The sequence below is a fragment of the Nicotiana tabacum genome, chromosome 5 (genome assembly GCF_000715075.1).
Source record: "Nicotiana tabacum cultivar K326 chromosome 5, ASM71507v2, whole genome shotgun sequence".
In the NCBI taxonomy this organism is placed as follows: Eukaryota; Viridiplantae; Streptophyta; class Magnoliopsida; order Solanales; family Solanaceae; genus Nicotiana; species Nicotiana tabacum.
Window position 1 is genome coordinate 50,248,747 of NC_134084.1, and position 24,635 is coordinate 50,273,381.

The 24,635-nt window shown below is 36.4% G+C and overlaps 1 protein-coding gene across 4 annotated transcripts; it reads left to right on the top strand.

The window, feature by feature from the left end:
- Positions 1-636: 636 nt before the first annotated feature.
- LOC107787623 (glutamine--fructose-6-phosphate aminotransferase [isomerizing] 1-like) lies at positions 637-24,448 on the top strand. 4 transcript variants are annotated; one of them, XM_075253533.1, is made up of 9 exons: positions 637-883; positions 6,534-6,642; positions 14,312-14,457; positions 19,429-19,789; positions 19,873-20,123; positions 20,196-20,310; positions 20,430-20,685; positions 20,758-20,926; positions 23,919-24,448. In XM_075253533.1, exons 1-9 carry the CDS (start codon positions 785-787, stop codon positions 24,000-24,002), a joined length of 1,590 nt encoding a protein of 529 aa, XP_075109634.1. In that variant the 5' UTR covers positions 637-784; the 3' UTR covers positions 24,003-24,448. The 4 variants fall into 4 exon arrangements, with proteins under 4 accessions (XP_075109634.1, XP_075109635.1, XP_075109636.1 ...); XM_075253534.1 differs by having other exon boundaries at positions 20,196-20,292; XM_075253535.1 differs by lacking the exon at positions 14,312-14,457.
- The last annotated feature ends 187 nt before the right edge of the window (positions 24,449-24,635 follow it).

The window sequence follows — 24,635 nt, forward strand, 5'->3', positions numbered from 1 at the left end:
AATATCTATAGCTCATTTTAGATCACACTTTCATTAATCTCATGTATTTTTTAAACTTCATAAGGGCCGTTTCGCCATACAAATTTTTTTTTTTCAAAAAACAAATTCATTTTTTTTTTCAAATCATGTTTGACCATAAAATTTTCAATTTTCACTTGAAAAACTCCAAAAGGTTGTTTTTCAAAATTTTCACTTCAAATCACTCACAAATATTTAAAAAACATCCCAAATTTGTATTCTATCTCCAAATACAATTTAACTTTCAAATTACATTTTCACTTAAAAAAAAAAATTCCGCAATTCTTATGCCCACGCAGTAAAACACCGTCACATAAAAATTGGGACGAAGGAAGTAATACGTTTGAGAATTTGGTGTGACAAAAGGTAACACTCCTTTGACAGAGACAAAAAAGGAGTTGACATAGAAAGAAAGAGATTAATATTCCCTACTAGGGGAGCTATTGTAATAGCTGTAGAACGAACCCGATCGACAATCAACGACTTAGCACTTGTCGTGTAGTGAACAAGTCACGTTTAAAAATGCAATCCCATCTCAAAATCCAACTTCTAGAGTCAAATCTCATTACCTTTCCATCCAACTTCATCCTACTATCTTAGCTTGCTGTGATACCTTCAAATCAACCATTCATTCAATCTGCAGAGAGCAGACTATAAATAATAAATAAATAAAAGAAAGAAAATGTGTGGCATATTGGCGTATTGGTGAGCAGATACATAGTTGAAGCCCTTTTTAACGGACTGAGGCGTTTGGAGTAGAGAGGGTATGATTCCGCTGCAATTTCTATTGATGATTCCAAATTCCTTCCTTTACTCTTCCGCTAAGCAGGCAATATCGAATCACTCGTCAAATCTGTCTACCAAGGTAATTACTTTTTCTTCTCATCTGCATGTTTGCTCTTTTTTCCTTTCTGTTTGGGATGAGGAAAAAAAAAAGGAGGTATTTTGCTGCTCCGAAATAAAGTCATGAAGAGGCTGTAAAAAGTGAGATGTACGTTGCCGGATCGTTATTTTTTCTAGCTTTCTCAGGTTTTCTCCCTTTATTGAGTTAGTGTGGCTCTTGCAACAAACATGCATTTGCCCCCTATACTTCTGCTAGTGGGAGATAGACAGATACCGTAGAAATAGTAGCAAGCTAGGCCAAACACTATTGCTATCACAAAAAGAAAAGAGAAACAAAGCTTTCACCCTGGGCTTATGAAGGGGAGACTAGAGGCAAAGGGTTCAAGCTGTGGAAAAGGAATGTATAGTAAGACTGTGTACATTAGACACAATGTGGTTTAGTCCTTCCTCGCACCTTGCACATAATGGGAACTTAGTGCACTCGGCTGTCCTTTTTTCTATCCTGAGCTTCCCTTTCATGCATCTTTCATGATGAGAGAACCCCCCTTTTCCCCTATTATTATTACTGGTATAAAATGGTAATGGATAGTATTAAGTATTGGTTAAAGTATTAGCCTCACATCAGTGTCTAGTGCCTCCTGAAGCACTGCAGTTCTTAGCAGAGTAACATGAATTCAGATGATATATGATAGAAGGGATGATCTTAGTGGATAACTGCAAATTTAAGTGCTGAATCTGCGAATTTTTTTTCCCTTATTTTTGACAATTTGAATGATCATACATAGAAAGTGGGTACTAAAATATTCTATGAAAAGCTCTCCCTTGGCTTTCTAGATGGTTGTTGGAAAAGGTGATCATTGTTAAGACTAGATAAGAGTGAACGTTGTGCAAAAGCTCCTAATGTTGAGGGGAAACTGATTCATTAAAACATACACACTGTAATGTCATGTCAAAGGGAATATGTACTACTTTAATCAATCCGTAACTGAATAAATATTCAAGCAGTCTCCACCATAATGAGTAGGTTGTTTGTTTCCTTCCATTATGCTTATGAAATGAGAACTTTGTGATAGTTTATATGAGTCCACCAAACTATAGAGTACCAGGTCCTCTGAGTTTCCACTGAGAATACTAATAAAACAGTAAGTAAATAAGACAGGGAGTTTTACGTGGAAAAATCCCTGCTCAAGGGGATAAAAAACCACGACCTACACTGGTAGGATTTCAACTTCACTATGAGCAACTTTTAGATTACAACCTATGCAATCTAGGAATTAAACTCTTAATCCCTCACTAACTCGTAATACACCTATTACAAGCCACTTTGCAATACACCTATTACAAAGACTTCAACTCATGACTAACTCTAGTCACGACACAAACACAAAGGGTTTATGGTTTTACAAAGGGGTTCCTAAGCAACGCTTCTAGCTAAGCAATTTAGGAATTACAATGGAGAACAATTACAAAGTTACAACTCAACTAAGGACAACAAAATACTCATGATTAACTTTGTTCTTGAGGCTCTTGAGAATTAAATTCGCTGTCTTAGAAGGCTTGAATGCTTGAAGAAAAATCTCAAGTATTCAAGTGATGTTTTGTTGTAATACTCTTGTTAATACACCTTTGATGACATCACTTGAATGTTGTAAGCACTTGGTTGGTCAAAGGATAAGTGACTGCAAAACTGCTGCACTATTTCTGTGGCAGTCACTTTCTAGCTGTGCATAGTTGACTTTCGTACTGCTGTCAGGGACACACAAGGGATCAGGTCCCTGTTTTGTTTCTCTATTTTCTACACTTGCAGCAATTCTCATTAGCTGGAGTCATGGCTGGAATCCGTTGATTAGCAATGTGTACCAAGTGTGTCAGGTTCCCTATCTGGTTCTTGACAGTAAGTTTGTTAGATCATCAAAACATAAGGCAAAGACATTGAAAACTCATCACTTTGTGTAGTATACTATTCACTACGTATGGGATTTAACCAAGTATACATAATTTTCTAAAATTTACCAAGATTTGATGTTTTTGTTCTTCTGTATGCAAGAGCTTATTAGGGCTTATTAGCAGGCATAAATAATCGACAAAGCTCTGAGCCTAGCTCTGAGCCTTTAATGGGTTTGAAGTAGTTTATTTTTGGAACCAATTAGACTCAATAATGTTGAGCAATAGAGGAAATGTGGCATGATGTTGAAGGACAGAATAGAAGTTGTGTAGGATAAAACAAAGAGATTACATTTTTCCCGAGTAGAAAGTATAATGATTGTAAACTTAGAGTTCATTATGCTCACTATCAACATTTTAGACTACAGCTAGTTTCTTCAGATGTTAGGCAGAATGATGCGTGCCACAAGTTGAATATGAAGGGTTTTTTATGGCCACTCTTAGCATGTTCAATAGTTTAAGAAAATGACCATGCTTAACTGTTGAAAAGATTTCTTCCTTGGCCAAGAGCAAGAATTAGAGGACGTGAAGGTTTGAAGACATTGTTCGCCTTTTTTTCATGTTTTTTCTTTATTAAAAAGCATTTTCAAACCTTAATGTTCTGCTTCCTAGTCAGCGTTCATTGAATTCATTTTGCTTGATTATGTAGCAGTGTATGTGGTTGGGCCTGCTGAACCTCCAACATTCTATCTTTTTATGAAAATTATTTTGTTAGAGATGTATGGGGTTCATTTTATATAAGTAGTCACATTTAAATAGTATAATCATGTAACTACTTAATTAGAGAAGATAAATCAAGCAGATAACTTCTAGGTGGTATTTCACAATCATTGGGATGTAATTAGTCACATGTATTGTAATTATACAACTATGTTATTAATGAAACATAATTCAGCCAGATACATTAGAAGTAGTATCTCATAATCATTGGGACTAGGAGTCTTTAATAAAGCAAAATTATTTTTCTGTATCACAAACGGTTGAAGACATTGCTCTCATACATTTTCAAACTTTTGGTTTTCTCTCTTGCTTACTTTTCAAACTTTTGAACCTTAACTTATGCTTTCTTGTGAGAGTATGTTGAGTCAAGTTTGCTTGATATTGAGCAATGACTATGTTCAACTGTGGTTAACAACTTGTCAGAGTACATAGCGACGTCGTAAAACCAGGATCAGAAATTTATCTGTTTATGTCTTCCATGGCTCCATTCTAATAAAATGGCCAAAACATTATTAAACATTTCTCCTTTAAAGTTTACTTATACATTTACATTTTTTTGTTGGGGGGGGGGGGGGGTTGAGTCGATTTTCTGGCGCTTACATTGAGTTCATGTGCTCAGACATTGCCACTATAGATTTGAATCTGGAGGAATCATTTTCTATTCATGCTGGAATAGCACACACTCGGTGGGCCACACATGGGGAGCCTGCTCCTCGGAATAGTCATCCTCAGTCCTCTGATGCTAGGAATGAATTTCTGGTTGTTCACAATGGTGTTATCACCAATTATGAGGTTCATATGATTCTCTTGCTAATAGATTTCTTTTATAACATTTTTTGTTCGATTCTCATGATTACTCTCATTCTCTGTGACATGCTAGAGGCTGTTTCTGTTACATGCATGATTCTGTTCATTGGATTTTGGCCTAACGAAATGTTATTATTTGCTTCTTGAACTATTTATAGGAGTGATTCTACTTTTTGTATTATGTGTCTTATTTTTGGATTACAGTTCATTCATTTGTTAGAATTTGGTTGCTGTTGATAAAAAAATACATTTGTTAGAATTTGGAACTTCTCTCTGAATTCTGAAAGATTCTTTTAAAAGGTAAAATTCGCAGGGACTATATCCTAGCTGAAAAACTTATTTTTATCCTTGAATTTATTCAGTACTGGAAGTACTATCTTGATCCTGTGGAACATTGTCAGCATTTTCTCTTTAAGCAAATTTGAAGTTACAAATTAGAGCTGACATGACATTCGAAACTACTTTACAGTGTGGAAGTATTAGGCTAAAGACTAACAATTAATTCATTCTTGGTGATTTAAGCTAATGTAGGGAGACAGTGAAAGCTTTATTCATTTACTTTGAACATTGGATGAGAACTTATGGAAAGAAACTTCTGATATCTGCAAGGATAGAATATTTGGTCAACAACAACAATATACCTAGTGTAATCCCATAAGTGGGGTCTGGGGAGGGTAGAATGTATGCAGACCTTACCCCTACCTTGTAAAGGTAGAGAGGTTGTTTCTGGTAGATCCTTGGCTCAAGGAAAGCATAATCACAACAGTTTTGAAAAAGAAATACGGTTGTGAAGAAGCCATGGGAAAGAGACGGATAGAATATCTGATCAATGTCTTTAATTAGTTGGAAGGAAAGACGAACAGCTGATAAATGCAAGTATGAAATTCCCTTGTAGATCATGCAGTTGTTACACATAGAAACATGCATGAAAGATATGCTTCATTAAGGATATGATTTGGCATATCTGGAGACCCGACCATCCCTAATCCACAATATTACATACTCTTCTTTGGTGATTGGTGGTGAAAGTCATGCAACAAGCGTCTAGGTCATATACTCACAACTGGATACCAATGCTCAAATTGGTAAACGAATCCAGTACAGTTCTATTTCTATTGTGATCGAGGAGCTATTTTCTTTTCTGTAACAACTTAACTTATGACAGCTCAGTTGAAAAAATAACCTGTTCAAGCATCTTCCAGAAATAAGACGAAATATCAAAGGTTCAGCTCTATTGGAAGAATGGCAGCCATGTTGGCTGACACTCAATCTATTTATAATACAGACAAGGAATAAAAAGGACACTATAAGATATCAAGTATTCATTTGTCTAACAATATATCCAACAATAATATTAACTTTGCAGTTGTCAAGGGTTCTCAGATTGAAAGCCCTATCCTTAGAGCCATAAAATGACTTCCTTTATCCCAAAATAGAAAAAAAAAGCCATAATGACTCCCTCAGGGCTGTGTAATCGTAAGGTTGCTTGTTCATGTAGTCGATTGGAATACATTTGATTTTAGTTAGTAGATATCAGAGTATTTGGAGTTTGTCTCATATAAGTACTCAGAAACTCGAGTTAGCATACAGTTCCTTTAGCAGAAGATGGAACTCATTCAGTCTGTTCGCAACATATAGTTTTTTCTTGTATAGGTGTCCAGATCATGGTGGTAAGAATTTTGTCCAGATGGAGGATTCATGATAACTTGTTGGCAATGCTCAGATGTAATATCTCTTTCCATGTGGAACCTGAAGTTTTAGTTCATGTTCCACGTAGACAATGGTTTTTCATGTTTACCACTACGTAGATAACTTATAATAGTGTCATGTTTCCTTTCTGAGAGTTAGTGCTCATCTAGTATTTTTGCTTGTTCGTTCTGAAATGAGAAATAAGTTTGGACTTGAAATATCTGTTGAATAGTAATCTGGAGCACGTTAATTAGATATAGCTGTTTTTTTCATTTTGATTTTTTGTTTTAGAGTTCCTTCTTCACTTTCTTTCTTTAATTTCTTTTTGAACTGATTGAAGTTCACGAGGAGAAAAATATATACCGCAGATTACCAATAAATAAAGATGCACCCCGAATTGTGTTGTCTCTTGATATTTTTTTCTGTTTGCATTAAGATATTGTCGATCACTTTCCTGTAATATGTGGCTGAGTGCTATATGCTGATGCACCCTCTGTCTTTTGATTCTCCAGGTGTTAAAACAGACCCTTGTCCGTCAAGGTTTCACCTATGAATCTGAAACAGACACAGAAGTAATTCCAAAGCTAGCAAAATTTGTTTTTGATAAAGCTAATGAAGAAGGTAAGTTTCCAAGTAAATCCAGTTAATTTATCAGAAGGCAGTTTCATTTTGTCATCTAATCCTCTTTTTCTTTTTGATTCCTTATCCATGAAATGTGGGAAAAGGATAGCCAGTCATCAGTCTATTACCCTAGGATAGATTCTAAAGATCTAGAGCATCAAAAGGGGGTAACACCCTGAGATGTCTAAATTATGTGAAAAGTGAAAAATCCTTGGAAAAGATACAGCCAGCAAATTTATACTTGATGGATAACACTTGATTATACTCTAATAGTAAATATAAGACCCCCCATCTCACAAGTCATCACTCGACAAAAATATCAGAGGCTTAAGAGTGAAAACTAATAATGATAATAAGACCAATTTAAATCTTACAGGGGAAAAAGAATCATAATTAACTCATGTGCCTTCCATTAATTTGAAAATGCACTGCTTTGGTGTTTAACCTCTGGCAGATTATCAAATACATAAATACTGGCTAGAGCTCCAATTTGACCCAAAAACCTAGCATATTAACTATGCAGTTTTAGAAACTAAGCAAATGATATTTTACACTCTGATTTTGTGGTTCTAGGTTGTTTCGAGTTCCAGCACTTGACGATTTTAGCTCAATCCTATGAAATCTCACTTTTTGCAACTTATTTAATTGGCTCCTTTGGCACCTTTCCGCAAAGAAATTTGCTAAGTACTTGTCACGACCCGAACCGATGGGCCGCGACGGGCACCCGGTGCCCTTACTCAACCGAGTACCAACGTAACGTATCTTTCTCACTATATCAACATGGGTAAATGGGCCAGAAGGGCCGTATGAGGTAACAAGAATAAAACATGAGAGAACACTCGACATAAAACGATACAACCTGATATACTGACTTATACATATGACGTATGGGCCTATAAGGCCAAAATAATCACTCGTACACTGAACATAGGCCGACATGGCCATACAATCTTTCATATACATGACATATTTCTACAAGCCTCTAAGACTACATAAACGTCATAAGGCCAGGACAGGGCCCCGACATACCAATCAATACATGTCTAAATCATACTAACCAATAAGCAACTCCGGAGCAAATGGAGCGCACCAACATCTTCCGCTGAGCTGATAGCATACTTGGAGGACTCTCAACCTGTCTATCGGGACCTGCGGGCATGAAACGCAAAGTCCGCAGGCAAAAGGGACATCAATACAAATAATGTACCGAATATGTAAGGAATGAAAATCAGTAAACAATATACATGAGAGAAACATGGAGTAAAAGACTCAACATGTATATCTGAATAGCTCTGTGAATCATTAATATGTATAATGCCATGCATATGCGTATAAATGTCATGTCATGCATAGGTACATGTGTTCATAACATCATCAAGCCTCTGAGGGCATCCCATCATATTATCTCGGCCACTGTGGGCAAAATCATCAACGTATACTAGCTGATCAGGTGGTAGTGCGTATATAACGACGTAACCTTTTCCTATATCCCATATACATATAATATACATATATATGCGTATATAATGTCATCTGGTCATGGGTCAATGTACATGTATAAATGAATGCAATGCATGAGAAGTACGTCAATAAAATCTCTCGGAATGTCACAAGACCATTATGCCTTTGAATAATATTATGAAGTAAACTTTATCATCTTACGTATTTTCTGAGACCCATGAACACACGATAGACAATAAGACATATGGGAATTCAAGAACATAGTCACTTCAATACTTCTATGAATAGAGTCATTTATGGAAGTTGTGCATTTACTCGTTTCGTTTGTGTCGTATAGATCATGCCAAAAGGAAAGAAGGGATAGTCTTAACATACCTGAGTCGATTCTTTTGACAATCTCTCTAATATACGTCAATTGTGACAAATCACGTAACGGCAAGATCGGAGTAGGGAAAAATCCGTATGATATTCTTGAGAAAGATTGCACCGTACTCCCTTATAATTGCAAAATCTCACGTTGCTTAAGATGCTATGAAATCTCACGTTTTTGAATTCTTGAAGATCCCTGAAAGCTCACGTTATTGAATTCTTGAAGATCTATGAAAACTCACGTTATGGAATTCTTGGAGATCATACTTTAGCATTTGATAAGCTCACGTTATGGAATTTTGGGAGATCATACTTTAGCATTTGATAAGCTCACGTTATGGAATTTTGGGAGATCATACTTTAGCATTTGATATATACTAAAGTGGAGAAGCCTTTTATTGAGTGGGTGTGGGCCCCACTTCATGTGGTGGCTTAGCCACATAGCCCTTAATATTGCCATCTTAACAAAGTGATTTTAAGAGTCATCAATTGGGGATGAGGGGTGCTGCCACGTTAGGGAGATGTAATTCTTATCCAAATATTTGAATTAATTATCCACTAATCACTTGATTAACTTGTTAATCTCTCATTAACCAATAATTACCCAATTATCCACATAATTAGGAATTATCTCAAATTACTTAAAATACTACTCGCTTTTAACACACTTTATACACCTTTCTATTATGGTCATGTGGTACCTTGTATGACACTAGTTCATAAATACCAGGTACTATAGCTCGGACTGTATCTTATCCCAAATTGTCAAACTTAGACGAAACTCATTTTCTTCGATTTGCTTACTCACCTTCATGAATTTACTTATCCCTTGTTTGAAATAGCATAATACTTATAATCCCAAAATAATCTCATTCTCGAGTTTATGTCGATTAACTTACGACGAAACTTTAACGTATAAAAATACGGGATGTAACATCTCGTTTCCGAGCTTTCATCAATTTACTTATGGCATACTTCCACGTACGAAAACATGGGGTGTAACGGTACTGTTGTGATACTTTAAAATCTTCTTTACCTTGTTAAGGAAAACCTTAAGTCCCTATAAAATAGGGGTTAATATGTTTTGGGATTTATAATACCATTGACTATCTCTGTCCAGATATACTTGGCAATTTTCTGTTTTCACATCCATCCCAATTTCCTTCACAATTTTACCTAATTTTCTAATTCTTGTATTCCAAAAATTCAAATGCATATACAAGATAATACTACGTAACGACTTCTTGGTCATGGTTTCATATTGTTTTAAAAAGTTACCCCTATTTTCACTCGTTTCAATGTAAGGCTGTCCAACGGGACGGGCCGTCCTGTCCCGCGTCCCGTCCCGTCCCGCTTCAAGTTAAATGGGATGGGCCAATGTTTAACGAGACACGGGATGGGACGACCATTTCGTCCCGTTTGTCCCGTCCCGTTTCGTCCCGTTTCATCCCGTCCCGTCCCGCCAGAAATTAATTTTTTTTTTAAAACTAGCCGTTGGGCAACGGCTTAAATGGAAAAAATAGTTGTTGCCAACGGTCCAAACAGCCCCTACACCCCCCAAAACACCCCCCCCCCCCCCCCCAAACTTTTAATATAACCCCTAAGTTTATTAAATTACACTTTGGCCCTATTTTCTACTATAAATACCCTCCATTCTTCTTCATTTTTTGCCACAAAAAATCAATCTTCTCTCTCAAATCTCTTATATTCTAATATTCTATCTATATTCTATATTGTTCTCTCAATTTTGTTACTATCAAGTATCAAGTGATATCTTTCAAGTTTCAACTTTCAAGTATTCGGGCAAATTTTTTGGAGCAACTTTCAAGCTTCAAATTAATTCGTTAAGTATTTGGAGCAATACTTTGGGCAATTTCTTCAAGTTTCAATATTTAATACGGTGCACTCGTTCCATCTCCTAATTTTAATATATAATTTTTGCGTATCATTTTAGTGCTTAATTTTTGTGTTTACTTTACGTGTTATATTTTCGTATTTCATTTGTGTGTTTACTATTTGTGTTAGCTTTTTTAATTTAATTTCATATTTAAATTATGGCACCTAAAAATATATTTGGTATTTTTAAAAAAAGTAGTAAAAAAATAGTAAAGGTGAAAGTAGTAGTAATCTTAATCCTAACCCTTCTCCTAGACCTAGAGTTAGAAAGCATATTGATGAAATGACTCATGTTGATGAAACTTCATTTTTCCAACCCCCCACATTTTATGATGTTCATGTCGGAGAATAATTAGATCATGAAACTTACAAAGACAATTTGGCAATGATATTTTTTTAAAGGATGAAGAAAATAAGGAAGAAAAATTAGATGAAACACCCACTAGTCCCGCAACACAAGCTCCAACTCAGAGTCAATCTCAGTCTGGAGCTTTACCCCATGTACCCCTTGTAAGGGGTAAGCCTAAGACTGAACGTCCCAAAACATCACTTGTATGGAAATTTTTTAAACATGATAAAGTCAATCATCGTGCTATATGTGAAAAATGTAAGCAAGTATTTGCACACTCAACAAGTGGTGGGACGGGGGTTTAACTAGACACTTAAGAAAGGATCACAAATCTTTACGGATACAAGCTAACATAGAAGCTGGAAAAATTATAGATCCTACCATCAGTTTGGCACTCCTAGTGGATCTGGTTCTAATCAAATTCAACACAACTTGACCCTGCTTCTGGTCATGTTTTACGCAAATATAACAAAGATAGAGATCGTGAGAACTTAGCAAAAATGGTGGCTGTCTGTGGCTTACCTTTTACTTTTCCTTCTCACCCTGCTTTTGTGCATTATATACAAGAAACTTATAACCCTGCATTTCAAGGTTTTCCTAAGACTACGGTTAGAAATGATGTTTTTAAATTTCAAACCGAATATCTTCAGTATATTCATTGTGTATTTTTTCACTTAGATTGTAAAGTGTCTATCACATCTGATATAGGTCGTAGTCCTAATGGTTGTGATTATTTAACTGTTACATGTCATTGGGTTGATCATCACTGGAACTTGCAAGAACATATTATTGGTCAGAGAGCTTACTGATCAAATTGTTGATTCTGATTGGGATGCGATCAGAGAGCTTACTAAATTTTTAGAAAAATTTTATTATGCTACAAAACAATTTTCTGGTATATATTATCCTACTGTTACACAAATATTATGGTATATTTGTGGAATTTCTGTTGTATTGGGTAAGTATAAAACAAATCCAACTTATGCACCGGCCATTAAAGAAATGATTTTAAAATTTAAAAAGTATTTTTCCCTATTCCCGAAGTTTATTTAATTTCTACTCTACTTAACCCATCTTTAAAACTAAGAGGTGCAAAGGGACTTGTTCGTAAAATTTATGAGAATTTAGAAATTCAAGAAAATGAACAACCATCTCTCGAAAACTGCCAAGCTAGCATATATTCTTATGCTAGATCAATGTTTGATAAATATAAATCTATGGATACAACTGGTTGTGAAACTGCTCCTTCTACTTCTAAGTCTAGAGCAGAAGTTTTATGGGAAGATATGGATGATATAACAGGTTTTGATTCCTCTATTGATATTGAACTTGATTCTTATCTTAATCAAGGATTGGAAAATATTAAAGACGAAGAAGGCAATGAACAACTTTTGTCATGGTGGAGGGAGCGTGGCAAGGCTTTTCCAACACTTTCAATTATGGCCCGAGATATCCTGGCTATTCAAGCATCATCAGTAGCATCTGAGAGTGCTTTTAGCGCGGCAAGATTTCAAATTGGAGATCATAGACATTAATTAGCGGAGGACAGTCTAGAGATTTCTGTATTATTCAGAGATTGGATTAATTCAGAAAGAAGAAATCTTGGTTTTGAAAAATTAACCACTAGGGAAGAAGAAGAATACAATGAGATACAAACCACTGGGAGCGATGACGGCATGGAGCTCATGGAACACCAATCAACATTGCCAATTCCAGCAGAACGTCCGAGAGATATTATTGATAAGTTACAAAAAAGCTATATAGGAGCTTACAAATATTAATATGATAATTTGTAATTGGCTACTAAGAGGCCTAGTTCAAACAGAACCCTTCCTAGAAGGTGGCTGCGTAGATTAGGTGCTCTTCAAAAGAATTATATTTGTATTTGAGATTTGAAAGTTCTATTAATAACATAAAAGGCTCTAAGTGTTGAATTTTATTTATGAATTGTTTTAGTTACTTAATAGTTAATACTTTGAAATTATATTAAATATATTATAACTCTATTATAAATTTATAATTACTAGAATATTTCATTACAAGTCTTTTGTTTTAATATTTTATAATTCTTTACTTAGTTTTTTAATTTTCATTTTAACATAGTAACATTTAAGTTTATTAAATAGTTAGTCAAAAATCTAACCGTTGCAAACTTTAAAAACAAAGTAATTTTCAAAAAACTAGACGTTTTTTTTTTAAAAAAAAATACACTTAAGGCCCACGAACCCGTCCCGTCCCGTCCCATCCCGTTTGTTAGCGGGACGGGATGGGACGAACGTTTCGTCCCGTTTGTCCCGTCCCGTTTCGTCCCGTCCCGCCACCGTCCCGCTTAAATATCGTCCCGTCCTGTCCCGTTGGACAGCTATAGTTTCAATGCACCTAAATATCCGAGCTATATTTTCAGATCTCCACTTTAGTCGAGTGGAGTCAAGTAAACTGTGACAGAGCTTGTATATCTGTTTCTGCAATGAAGTTACTTTCATCATTATTTGGTTTCTCTTTACAATGTTCTATCCCAGTGGTTGACTTCTTTGGGTTTCTCTATGCAACTTATTCTCCCCAAATAGTCTTTGACTACTTGTTTTACCCCAATGGGAACATGTTATTATATATATGCTTTTGCCTACTCCGTCATTGACCATTTGTCACGATCTAAACTAGGGGTTGTGACCAGCACCTAACTAGTAACCCCCTTCAAGTGAACCTCTGGTAAGCCTGTCTAAAGTAGCAGATAACTATCTCAATATACTTAATATAACCATACATGTATATACACCTTCATACTTGCTAACAAAACTTACCCAGGATTGGACTGCAAGTACATGGAGCAAAATCTACAACATTGAGCTTAAGCACCCAAGGATCAAAATATAAGAACTTCCGAAAACCCTTGCTGATGTTACACCGGAACGAGACATACGCTGCATGGTAAATCCTGCATGTTGCAGTAACCCTCAGACCTACGTTCCTTACTCATAATGGTTTTACCATGTCACGCTAAGTCCTTCTCCATGATACGGAAAAGCTTCGTTGCTTTGGTCCTACCATGAAAGCGTCAAATCTACCAGTTATGGCAACTGCTCTGGTGCTGTACCAGCTTCATATTTCAGCTTTTAACCTATTTTCACTTTCTCCAACTATTCTTTATGTATTCTAAGGATCATTTCTTTATGACAACATGTTAATCAGGTTTTAAACTACCATTACGACTTAAATCAAATTAAATTAAAAAGTTAATGACTCATCCAAGTTGGTGTTACATCTTATCCTGTGAATTATAGCAGTACAATATATGTTGGTAATTTTTGTTCATTGCTAGAAGTTGTCCGTACATTCTCTCCTTAGTCAGTTTAGTGTTTGAGAAGTTTATCACAGTCACAGCTGAGGACTAAACAAATTCTCATCAGATTCTTAGAGTTATGGTTGTCTTTCTGATTAATGTAGATGCATTTTGACAAACTTCATTGTACATATTTTGGCTGGAGATGTCAGACGACGGATTTTCAAGTAGTTTCTTTCCTTTTGGATTTCTGTTCTTATAAAGCATACAAATTATGGATAAAGTTAGTAGGATAAGTGTTAGTGTCATCACAGGTGACCAGAGCGTGACATTCAGTCAAGTTGTGCTTGAAGTAATAAGGCATCTGGAAGGAGCGTATGCTCTCATATTCAAAAGCCGACATTACCCCAATGAATTGATTGCTTCCAAGCATGGTAGTCCACTGCTTCTTGGTGTGAAAGTAAGTTAAACTGGAAATGAAGCTTGTATCAGCATATATCAGATTCCTTAAGTTTGCTTTGATAAACTTGTTGTTTGCCTTTATATTTACTTGTTAGATGGGCCTTTACCAGTGCTATACCTGTTTGATTAAGGGTTTGGCTCTTTTACCCACTATTTCTTATTTCTTGAGAAACTAAAGATGATAGATATTAGTGTTGTCACATATGAAAGGACACTATTGTCTGATATTGATGTTGCACCAAAAGAGAGAAGAATATAGAGCGAAAAAAGAGAGGAATAAGAGAAAGAGAAAGAGAGAGTGTGTGTGTTACTTAACCAAAAAAGGAAAGAGAGAGAGAGGGAGGAGGGAGGAGGGAGGAGGGAGGGAGGGAGGGAGGGAGAGAGAGAGAGAGCAGGAGAGAGAGAGAGCATCAACTGGCATATGCAAAGATATGGAGATTTTTCCCCTTCAAAAGCAGTGTATAGAACCCTTTCCCAAAATCTTTTAAGCAGGGAAGCTTTGAGAGACGTGAACTTAAGACCAGCTATATCAGATAAGGGTTAGGGAAAGATAGTTGGGGAACTTTAAGAGGTGGAGTAAACTAGTCTTTGACCAACATTAACTGGCATATGCAAAGATATGGTGATTTTCCTGCTCTGCAAGTTCATCTGACTTGGTGTCTTTAGAAGTGAACCGTGTACTTGGTCCTCTCAATCTCTTATTAGGAATTCTCTATATAGCTTCACAACTTGGCTGCTTTAGAATTGTCAAAACTTTTAGTAAAGAATTGGATCATACTAGTTTTAAATCGATACAAACTGATATATGTAGGGACAGTGATGTTTTCTTAAACTATTCTAAGTTGGGGTATGGTGTCCATACTTGTTCATGTGAATATGTATATCTATATGTGTGTGGGTGTACAAATCATGCTATCCCTGAATGCTTTTGAGCTGACAGCTAATGACCCATATAGGGTCAAAAACATCATGTACGCAGATAGAGAAATAAATGATCACTGGAAGTATTTTACCGATAATGCTAACATTTAGCAAAGTTTCTTGAATAAGATTATTTGATTTCCAGGACTCGGAAGAAGAGGCCACTGTTGGATCATCATTTAATAATGTTAAATTTCCTTCAAGCAATGGGCAACCAAAGGAATTATTTTTATCCAGTGATGCTAATGCTTTGGTTGACCGTACAAAAAAGGTCTTGGTTATTGAGGATGGCGAAGTTGTTCATATTAATGTACTCTCTTATTGTTAGTTCTTTATGCTAAGCTATTTCCTTATCCAAAATGGTGCTTTTGACAAGCGAGCTATGAGTATAATTCTAGCTAACTGAGTAATACGACATGCTGCTTAACAGAAAAGGTTTAGTTTTCTTGGTTCTGTTGAGATGAACGCAAGGGCAAATCATTTGGAAGGTCTTCTTCTCCTTTTGTTTTCTTCTTCAAGTATTTAGTTTTGAACTATCCTGCCTTTTCGTAGTATTTTCTTTCTTTTTGCTATATTTTACTTTCTATTTTTTGATGGAATGTTCTCAAACTTCTCTTACAAAAGTAGCAACATTTCTCAACTTGTATGATATATTAGTTGATAATCCTTCGTTCTGAGCGTATTGGGAAAAGAACATTGCCAATTTCTTTTTTGAATAAATATTTAAAGCCGCATTATAGTGGGAGGTTAGGCATGGACCCCTACCCGTAAATGAAAATCCAAAAAGTGTATACATATGAGAGGGGGACGTGATGCCTTACCTCTTCAAAGAACAGTGTCACTAGTCCAAGACTGTCAGCATGAAGAGTTAGTGGATTTTATATATATTTAGCGGCAGAGCTGCTGTTTCATGAATAGAATTCTTGGCTATATTACCGTATTTTGATATAGGTTTACTGTTCCATCACCTTGAACATGCCTGAGTTCTCTTTCTGGTTTCATTCTCTTTTTTCTTTACCTTCTAACTTATCCTTCTTAGGAGGGACTCTGTTTGATTTTGTTGAGTTTTCAAAGAAAGAAGAATTTGTACTTAGTGAGGAACACCTCACCAGCACTTGGTCAGTACCGTTCTCGGCCTTTTGGCTAAGATCAACTCAGTTATTTATTGTCAGTGTTGCCATTTCATTCTTAGGCCTGCACAATGTCTATGCGGTGTATTGCCGGATTTTAGCGTCAATTTCATATGGAGTTAAGAAAGTCAATCTCTAGAGAATAAATTTTGAAATTTTCTTGTAAAACTCTCGGAAAGTTCATAAGAGAACCCAGTTACATTGGTCAGAGTACTATTAGGCCTAAGGAGTAGAGGCTTTTTGCTGCCCCTCCACTCAACTTTTCCCTGTTGTACCATCATGTCTATCTGCTTTTTTCCTTTGATTTTTGAAATATTTCTTGAAAACCTGTGTGAAAGTGACTCACCCATCATTTCTGCTTGTTAACCTGTATTGAGTGATAAATCAGCTGGTCTAGCCTAACCTTTATCTCATAGTTGTAATAATACACTCGGCAGGGCTCTTTATTACCCTATTTTAGCTTATATTGAAGATTTATTCATGGGTTATGAACTTCCAACATTCTGTCAGTTCACAATACATTCACATGTGTAAGTACTCGAAGTTTCTGTGTGAAATATTTCACATTATTCTCTGGACTGGATGCTTCAGGAAGGAAGCTTCTCTAGTTAAATCCTATGTCTAGTCAGAAGTATCACTGTTATTTCATATTCTGATTCTGAGGTAAAAAAAGGGCAGCTCAGTGCACAAAGCATCCCGCGTTCACGCAGGATTCGGGGTAGGGTCGCACCCCAAGGAGGTGTGATGTAAGCAGCCTACCCTGATGCAAGCATTAGTGGCTGATTCCATGGCTTGAACCCATGACCTATAGGTTACACAGAGACAATTTTACTGTTGCTTTGCGAAAACGCAGGATTCGGGGAATGGTCGCACTCCAAGGAGGTGTGATGTAAGCAGCCTACCCTGATGCAAGCATCAATGGCTGATTCCACGGCTTGAACCCATGATCTATAGATCACACAGAGATAATTTTACTGTTGCTTTGCGAAACATAATTTTGGAATTGGATCAATACTTCCAAGTGAATAAGTATGAATAAAGGATCCATGGATGAAGATAGAAAGTTGATTTCTAATTTAAATCTTCAATTTCTTATTTATAAAGAAGAAATTGAAGCAAAATAGCTATTAAACGATGACTTTGGTTTACTAGAGATATCAACATATTGTTTTAGCTCGGTGGAAACAAAATCCTTTTCCTTAGGATCCTATTAAATAGAAATAGAGAACGAAATAACGGTGGCTTAACTAATCAACAAAATCACTTGTTACAAATAAGATCTTGCTGTTGCATCGAAAGAGATAAATGTTGACTAATGTAAACAAAAAAGTCTATGTAAGTAAAATACTAGTAAATAAATAAAAAGAAAAAAAGAAAGGAGCAATAGCACCCTCTTGATAGAACAAGAAAATGATTATTGCTCCTTTCTTTTCAAAACCTCCTATAGACTAGGCCAGGATCTTATCCATTTGTAGATGGAGCTTCGATAGCAGCTAGGTCTAGAGGGAAGTTGTGAGCATTACGTTCATGCATAACTTCCATACCAAGGTTAGCACGGTTAATGATATCAGCCCAAGTATTAATTACACGGCCTTGACTATCAACTACAGATTGGTTGAAATTGAAACCATTTAGGTTGAAAGCCATAGTGCTGATACCTAAAGCGCCCCCTCCCATCCAATCGCCCTACTACAAAATAAGGCGAGGGATCGACGCCCCACAGAGAACCCAACCTTTTCAAGTAGGGCCTGAAAGAAATCAATTGAACCAATTTTCAGACAAAGAAGATAAGGATCTTCCAAATCATTCCCGTAGGAGATCAAGACCCATTTTTTTTTCCTGATCCTTCGAGAAAAAGATTCATTCTCTTCATAAAAAATAAGAGGTAGAACCAATAAAGATTTCTTTTTCTATTCATCCCTAGCCTCATTCAAGAATTGTTTTTGACCCTATCCGCAGGAATCAATAGAAAAGGCAAATCCCTATGATACACCAGATCGGGCTCGGTTATTGACATAGTGAATAGATATGCCTTTTTTCTTTTTATTGTCTGAATATTCAGGAGCTAAGACTATTCCAATTGCCCCTTTCGCCATGCAATGCTCCAAGGCTATATTATGATTCTAAGGTAATTAAAGGTAATAATGGAGGTCATACTGGAGAGTGGAGACTTAGGGGCTGCGAAAGGATTGTAATGGGAGAGAATCCCCCTCCTCCCCCACCCCCCACCCCCTCCCAAGAGAAAAACTTTTATAAATACGATTATTACAATAAAAGATCTCAAGTGGACATCATCAGAGGCTGGTAGAATTGTATATGTTCAAAGACTTGGATCATTATCATTTGCCAAAGAGTATTATCTGGTTGTAGCATGTTAAAGAGAACAGGGACCATAGCAATTCAAGGTTGGACTAGGATTATTGCCTTCTGGTGGGTTTGCACTAATGGTTCCCAAAAGGGAGAGGGGGTTGAATGTGTCAGTCAGGGTTCTGTGAAGATGTGGATACTCTCACATCTCTATATTGGGGCAACACCTGGGAAGCACATGAGTGAGCCCCTGAATGGTTAGATTGCGCCTCTGTCCAAAACCTACAGATTTTGTTGATCTAGGACATAAGGACTAACTAGTGATGTGGGGTTAAACAAACTATTGATTCTATGGTGTTCAGCCTTTGCATCTAAGAAATGTTACTGCAATTGTTGCTACACCCATAGGATTTTGTATTGATTTTTGGCAAAGAAGTAATCAATTCTTTCCAATCCCCTAAAGGGCTGAAAAAACTCCAGAGGTTGGAGGACATTCATTTCCCTACAGACTTTATATCTATTTATCTATGTTTATGTAAATTGTTTTCTTCTTCCCCCTTCTTTTCTTTCTATAGAATCAAATTTAGAACTTACCGTGTTGGATGATCCAGGATGGAGGTGTATCAATTTTAAAGTTAGACATGGCTAAGAATAACCGCGGTGGTACTCTTAGTCGGCCTGTTTCTGTTCAACGTGCCCTGTCAATTCTTGAGATGGAGGTGGAGCAGATAAATAAAGGAAAATATGAGCATTACATGCAAAAAGAAATTCATGAGCAACCAGAATCTGTGACTACTACGATGCGAGGGAGGCTTATTCGTGGAGGATCATCTAAAGCAAAGACTGTTCTTTTGGGGGGCCTAAAGTATCACCTCAAAACTATACGGAGGAGCAGAAGGATTGTTTTTATTGGGTGTGGCACAAGTTGCAATGCAGCTTTAGCTGCAAGGTCCATTGTGGAAGAGCTCTCTGGTCAGTCTGATCTCTATCATCATCTAGTGGAGTCATTGGGATTTCGTGCACTAATGGTTTGACTGGTTTTATTTGTCTATTAGGTATTCCTGTAACCATGGAGATTGCCAGTGACTTGGTGGATAGACAGGGACCAATATATAGAGAAGACACAGCTGTCTTTGTTAGTCAATTGGGAGGAACTGCTGACACTTTGCTTGCACTGGAGTATGCTTTAGAAAATGGCGCATTATGTGTTGGCATTACAAACACTGTTGGTAGTGAAATTGCTAGGCGTACCCACTGCGGTGTTCATATAAATGCGGGCTGTGAGATAGGAGTGGCCAGTACAAAGGTACATAAATCATAGTTTCTAGACTTTTAATTGCTATTATCTTTGGCTTCATTTTACCTCCTTGATCAACAGGCATATACGAGCCAAATCATTGTGATGGCTATGTTGGCTCTTGCAATCGGAGGTGACACACTCTCGAATCAAGCAAGAAGAGAAGTAATAATAGATGGTCTAGTTGACTTGCCATGTACACATTCATTTGATGTTACGGTCCTCTTATTCCTGTTTTGTTTTAGGATACATGTAACTCTAAAGGTTCATGTTTCATTTGCTTTTCTTTTTTTGTACGTGTATGGATGATTTCAGGTAAGGTGAAAGAAGTACTCAAGCTTGATAACGAAATAAAAGATCTTGCTAAGCTACTGATTGCTGAGCAATCGCTTCTTGTATTTGGAAGAGGTTATAACTATGCAACAGCTCTTGAAGGTGCTTTGAAGGTAAAGGAGGTAGCACTGATGCACAGTGAAGGAATACTTGCTGGCGAAATGAAACATGGTCCGTTGGCTTTAGTCGATGCAAATCTCCCTATTGCAGTAATTGCCACTCGTGATGCTTGTTTCAGGTTAGTTTTTATCTTATAAAGTGTGTTTACACAAGTTTCCTTCCTATTTGCTGAAATTTTGCTAATGTGCAGCAAACAGCAATCCGTCATTCAGCAGCTTAATGCAAGGAAAGGCCGACTGATAGTAATGTGCACAAAAGGAGATGCAGCATCTGTTTCTGTTGGTGGATCCTGTAGAGTAATTGAAGTTCCTCAGGTTGAGGACTGTTTGCAGCCTGTAGTTAACGTCGTTCCGTTACAGGTAGCCCTTCTAATATTGCTTTAGGTGCATATTGCAATACTTCAATGGATCTCTCTATTTTTTTTTTTTTTTTTTGGCAAGTGCCGGTCATACTTTTGGCCCTAAACCTTTTTGCTGTGAATAAATTTCTATCCTATTTATAGCTCTTGCTCTATAGTAACACTTTTGTGGAAAGATAAGCATGACAGTAGTGTTACCTAGTCTTGATCTTAATGTAATCTTGATAGAGTTTGTGGGAGAACATGGAATTAGCGAAGAGTTCCTCCTTTACCTCATGACACCTAAGATAAAGCTACTATTCTGTGCTTCTAGGTGATCTGGAGTTAAAATGCCGTAACTTATAGAGCTTTGAAGTGCATGTCTTAGGGTTAGTAGATTGTCACACAAATCTCCTCCTCATGTCTTGAGAGAGTTTCTGGGAAAACATGGAATTAGGGAAAAGTTTATCCTTTACCTCATGACATTTAAGATAAAGCTACAATTCTGTGCTTCTAGCAATTTGGAGGTTAAAATGCTGTAGCTTATGGGCTGTGAAGTGTCACATGAATGGCTTTCTGTTTCCTCATAGAAGGAGCTGCTTCAATTTCTGGGTGCGAATGTCTGTCATTTTGCAAAGTACTACTGTCTTTTCACTTATAAAATATCTTAAACAGTTGTGTGTGTGTTACATATATATACATACACATATGTGTGTGTGTGTATTTTTTTTTCATTCAGGGGTCAAATGGCAGATTGTCCTTTAGTAGACCTAGCATTTTATACAGAAGGGCAATTTTTTAAAATCCTGTTATAATCAAATCTACACTAAGAAATCAGATAGTTGAGTAATGTCATGTTCTGGTTGGGATTGGACTGCAAACATGAATCTTTGTTTTACTTAGTTGGCTGGCTGATTGCTTTTAACCTTAACTCTTATACCCTGTGATGTGACTCTTTCCTACCATAAACGTGCATAAGAATGAAATCTACACTATGAAACAGGATATTAAGTAAGGTCATTCTATGTTTGTGTCAATTCCGAACAAGAATCTTTATATTAGTTTGACAGCCAGCTTATTGTTTCCGACCTTACTGCATATACCTTGTGTATGACTCCTGTTTATCATAAATCTGCAACTCACAACGCTCCTAGAACATCTTGTAGAAAGTCAATTGCCCAATTAGTTTTAATTTCCTAGTTCATGTTTATTAGTTCTAATTGATCAAATAACAAAATACAATAAGCGCACACTAGTGAATTTGTAAGAGAACAGTTCTGTGATATGACCTCAGCTGCTGTGAATGACTGGGGAAAAAAAATACTCTTTTCTCTTAAATGGCCATAACGAGTTTCTAGTTTTAAGGTGCAATTTGAAGATTTATGATATCTATACCTTTAAAGTAAGACAAAGTCTGACAATTTCCATAAATCCAAAGATTTATGATATCTATACAGAGAAGAGGAATGATGAAGTGTAGGACTAGAAGTCAAACTAGATCACTCCTCTTTCAGTTAAGTGCCTACTAGAGGTTAACTTAGACCACTCCTTGTCCAATCATTCTCTCAGTTAGATTGACTATTCCTATTATTCCTAATAGTGTGATTCTTTTGGATTAGGTAAGTTATTACGTCTAATAATAATGTACAAAGGTCTGGAAGCCATACTTTGTTACACCTCTGCTTTTGACTAAGCTGCCAATAGTAACAGATAGACCAGTCCTTTTTCAATTAAGTACCTTATAAAGTTTTCAGCAAAAAGAAAAAAAAGTTAAGTGCCTAATCAATTTGATGTATTTATTTGGTGCTTAATTGATAGGATAAGATGTACTTCTCATGGATATATAACTAACCGCCCAATCAAAGATAATTCCCCATTAAATAAAAAATCGAACATGTATGGCCACAAAAAGATTCAACAAGAATTGAATGCAAAAGTTCAGTAAATCTAATAAACACAATCGCCACAAAATTCAATTAAAACAACTCCAAGTTAGAGACATTGGATTCCACTATTCCTAATACAAAAGAATATGCTCAATATACCATTTAAACATCACAAGAATAATGTTAATTTCGACATGGTAAACTTAGATACAGAGATTTAGAGAAAACTTGTCTCTCCTCTTCCTCTCTTCATCCTTCTCCAAGGATTCCATTCCTCTCTTCATTCTTCTCCAAGGATTCCATTGGATATTCTCTTCTCTATTCAGGCGAAAACTTCTAGCATTTAGAATCACCCTTTTTAGTGTTGAATGTATCCATATATAGTGCTCGAAATCCAGGCTTGAGTACCAAAGATTTTGATTTACTGACTGAGGCGTTGCAACACGCTGTTGCAGTGCTAACCAGAGGTGCTATTGCAGCTCTAGTCTCAAGCTCCGTCTTTTCATGTCTCTCTCTCTCTCTCTCCAAATTGCTTATTTCTTCAGTCCCACATCAGTTGAGAGAAATTAACTAATTAAGTGAAAAAACATAGAATATTTAGGGGAAATTGGATTCACTGGGAACATTCTGCATGTGTAAATTCAAGCCTATTATTACTTTTCTGATTTCTTCTATAATTTGTCAATCCTATGAGCTTCATCGATCTTTATAGTCTTTTGATCTTATCTTCCTGGAATTCTGGTGCCAGTGCCAAGCAAAAATTAGCTGTCAAGTTTTCTCCTCTTTAGTGGGTCACAGCTTATTATTTCAATTTCTTAAGCCTTGGTGTTGGGCAGCTCACTGACATTATAAGGTACACACACACACACACGTGGTATGTTTGTGATGTGCATTTCTCCATAATTTTCTTTGTTTCCTTAATTAACATTCTCCTCATTTTAGGATAAGGAACTTCAATGTGTTGCTCAATTTACTGGCTAAGTGGAAATTCTTGGAATACAAGCTTCTTTTATGATTAATGTTCCATAATAATTTCTGGCCAGCAAATTCAATGATCTACAAACTGCTAGCTAAATTCTGTTCTAAAGATATGTTCTATATATTTACCTTCTTTGTCATGTTTTTCAGTTATTGGCATATCATTTGACTGTTCTACGTGGACACAATGTTGATCAACCTCGCAATCTTGCAAAGAGTGTGACAACCCAGTGAGCTGCATGTTAACCTTCAGCTCACCTTGCGACAGTTAGGCAAGCAAGGTGGAACTCAACCATTTTTGAGTCTTCTGCTATGTTAATACCATTTGACGACAAGAATTTGATGGACATGGATCAGTGCACCTTTGGCATTTGTGTCGTTTTTCCACAGGTGATATTGACCCCAATATATTTATTTCAATATGCGACGTTGGTAACACATTTAAGTATTTAGCCGAGCCATGCTCTACTCTGTTTACTTGGTGTTATTAACATTTGCTTCTGTATTGTCCTGTTGAGAAGCAGTTATAGAATCGAGCTAATGTTATAGATTAAGAAATTTTTAAGGGTAGACAAGGAGCATGTTGTGAAAAATCTCACAATTCATCTGTTTAACTCTTATTTTGTTAATATTGTAATGTGGATACAATGAGAGCATTTGTATCTCAAGAGTTTATCTCGGCACAAGTGTCCTGTGATGTTCGCAATTTTACTTGTATGTTCGGATTCGGCCCAGAAACTGCTTTAATACATTATGAATACAGGTCTTTAATAAAGTCAAAGGAGATCACAGAAGCTACAAGAGAAGTGAGAGAGTGCTTTGCAGAAGAGAAGGTGATAATGTTGAGGCTGATATGAGTTACAGTAC

What these genes read in the sequence shown, in the direction of transcription:
- LOC107787623 (XM_075253533.1), top strand. Translation starts at nt 785, where the DNA reads ATGATTCCGCTGCAATTTCTATTGATGATTCCAAATTCCTTCCTTTAC. An exon ending in TAGGAGTGGCCAGTACAAAG is followed by an intron (nt 20,124 to 20,195) that starts GTACATAAATCA and finishes CTTGATCAACAG; the next exon opens with GCATATACGAGCCAAATCAT. An exon ending in TTAACGTCGTTCCGTTACAG is followed by an intron (nt 20,927 to 23,918) that starts GTAGCCCTTCTA and finishes CATGTTTTTCAG; the next exon opens with TTATTGGCATATCATTTGAC.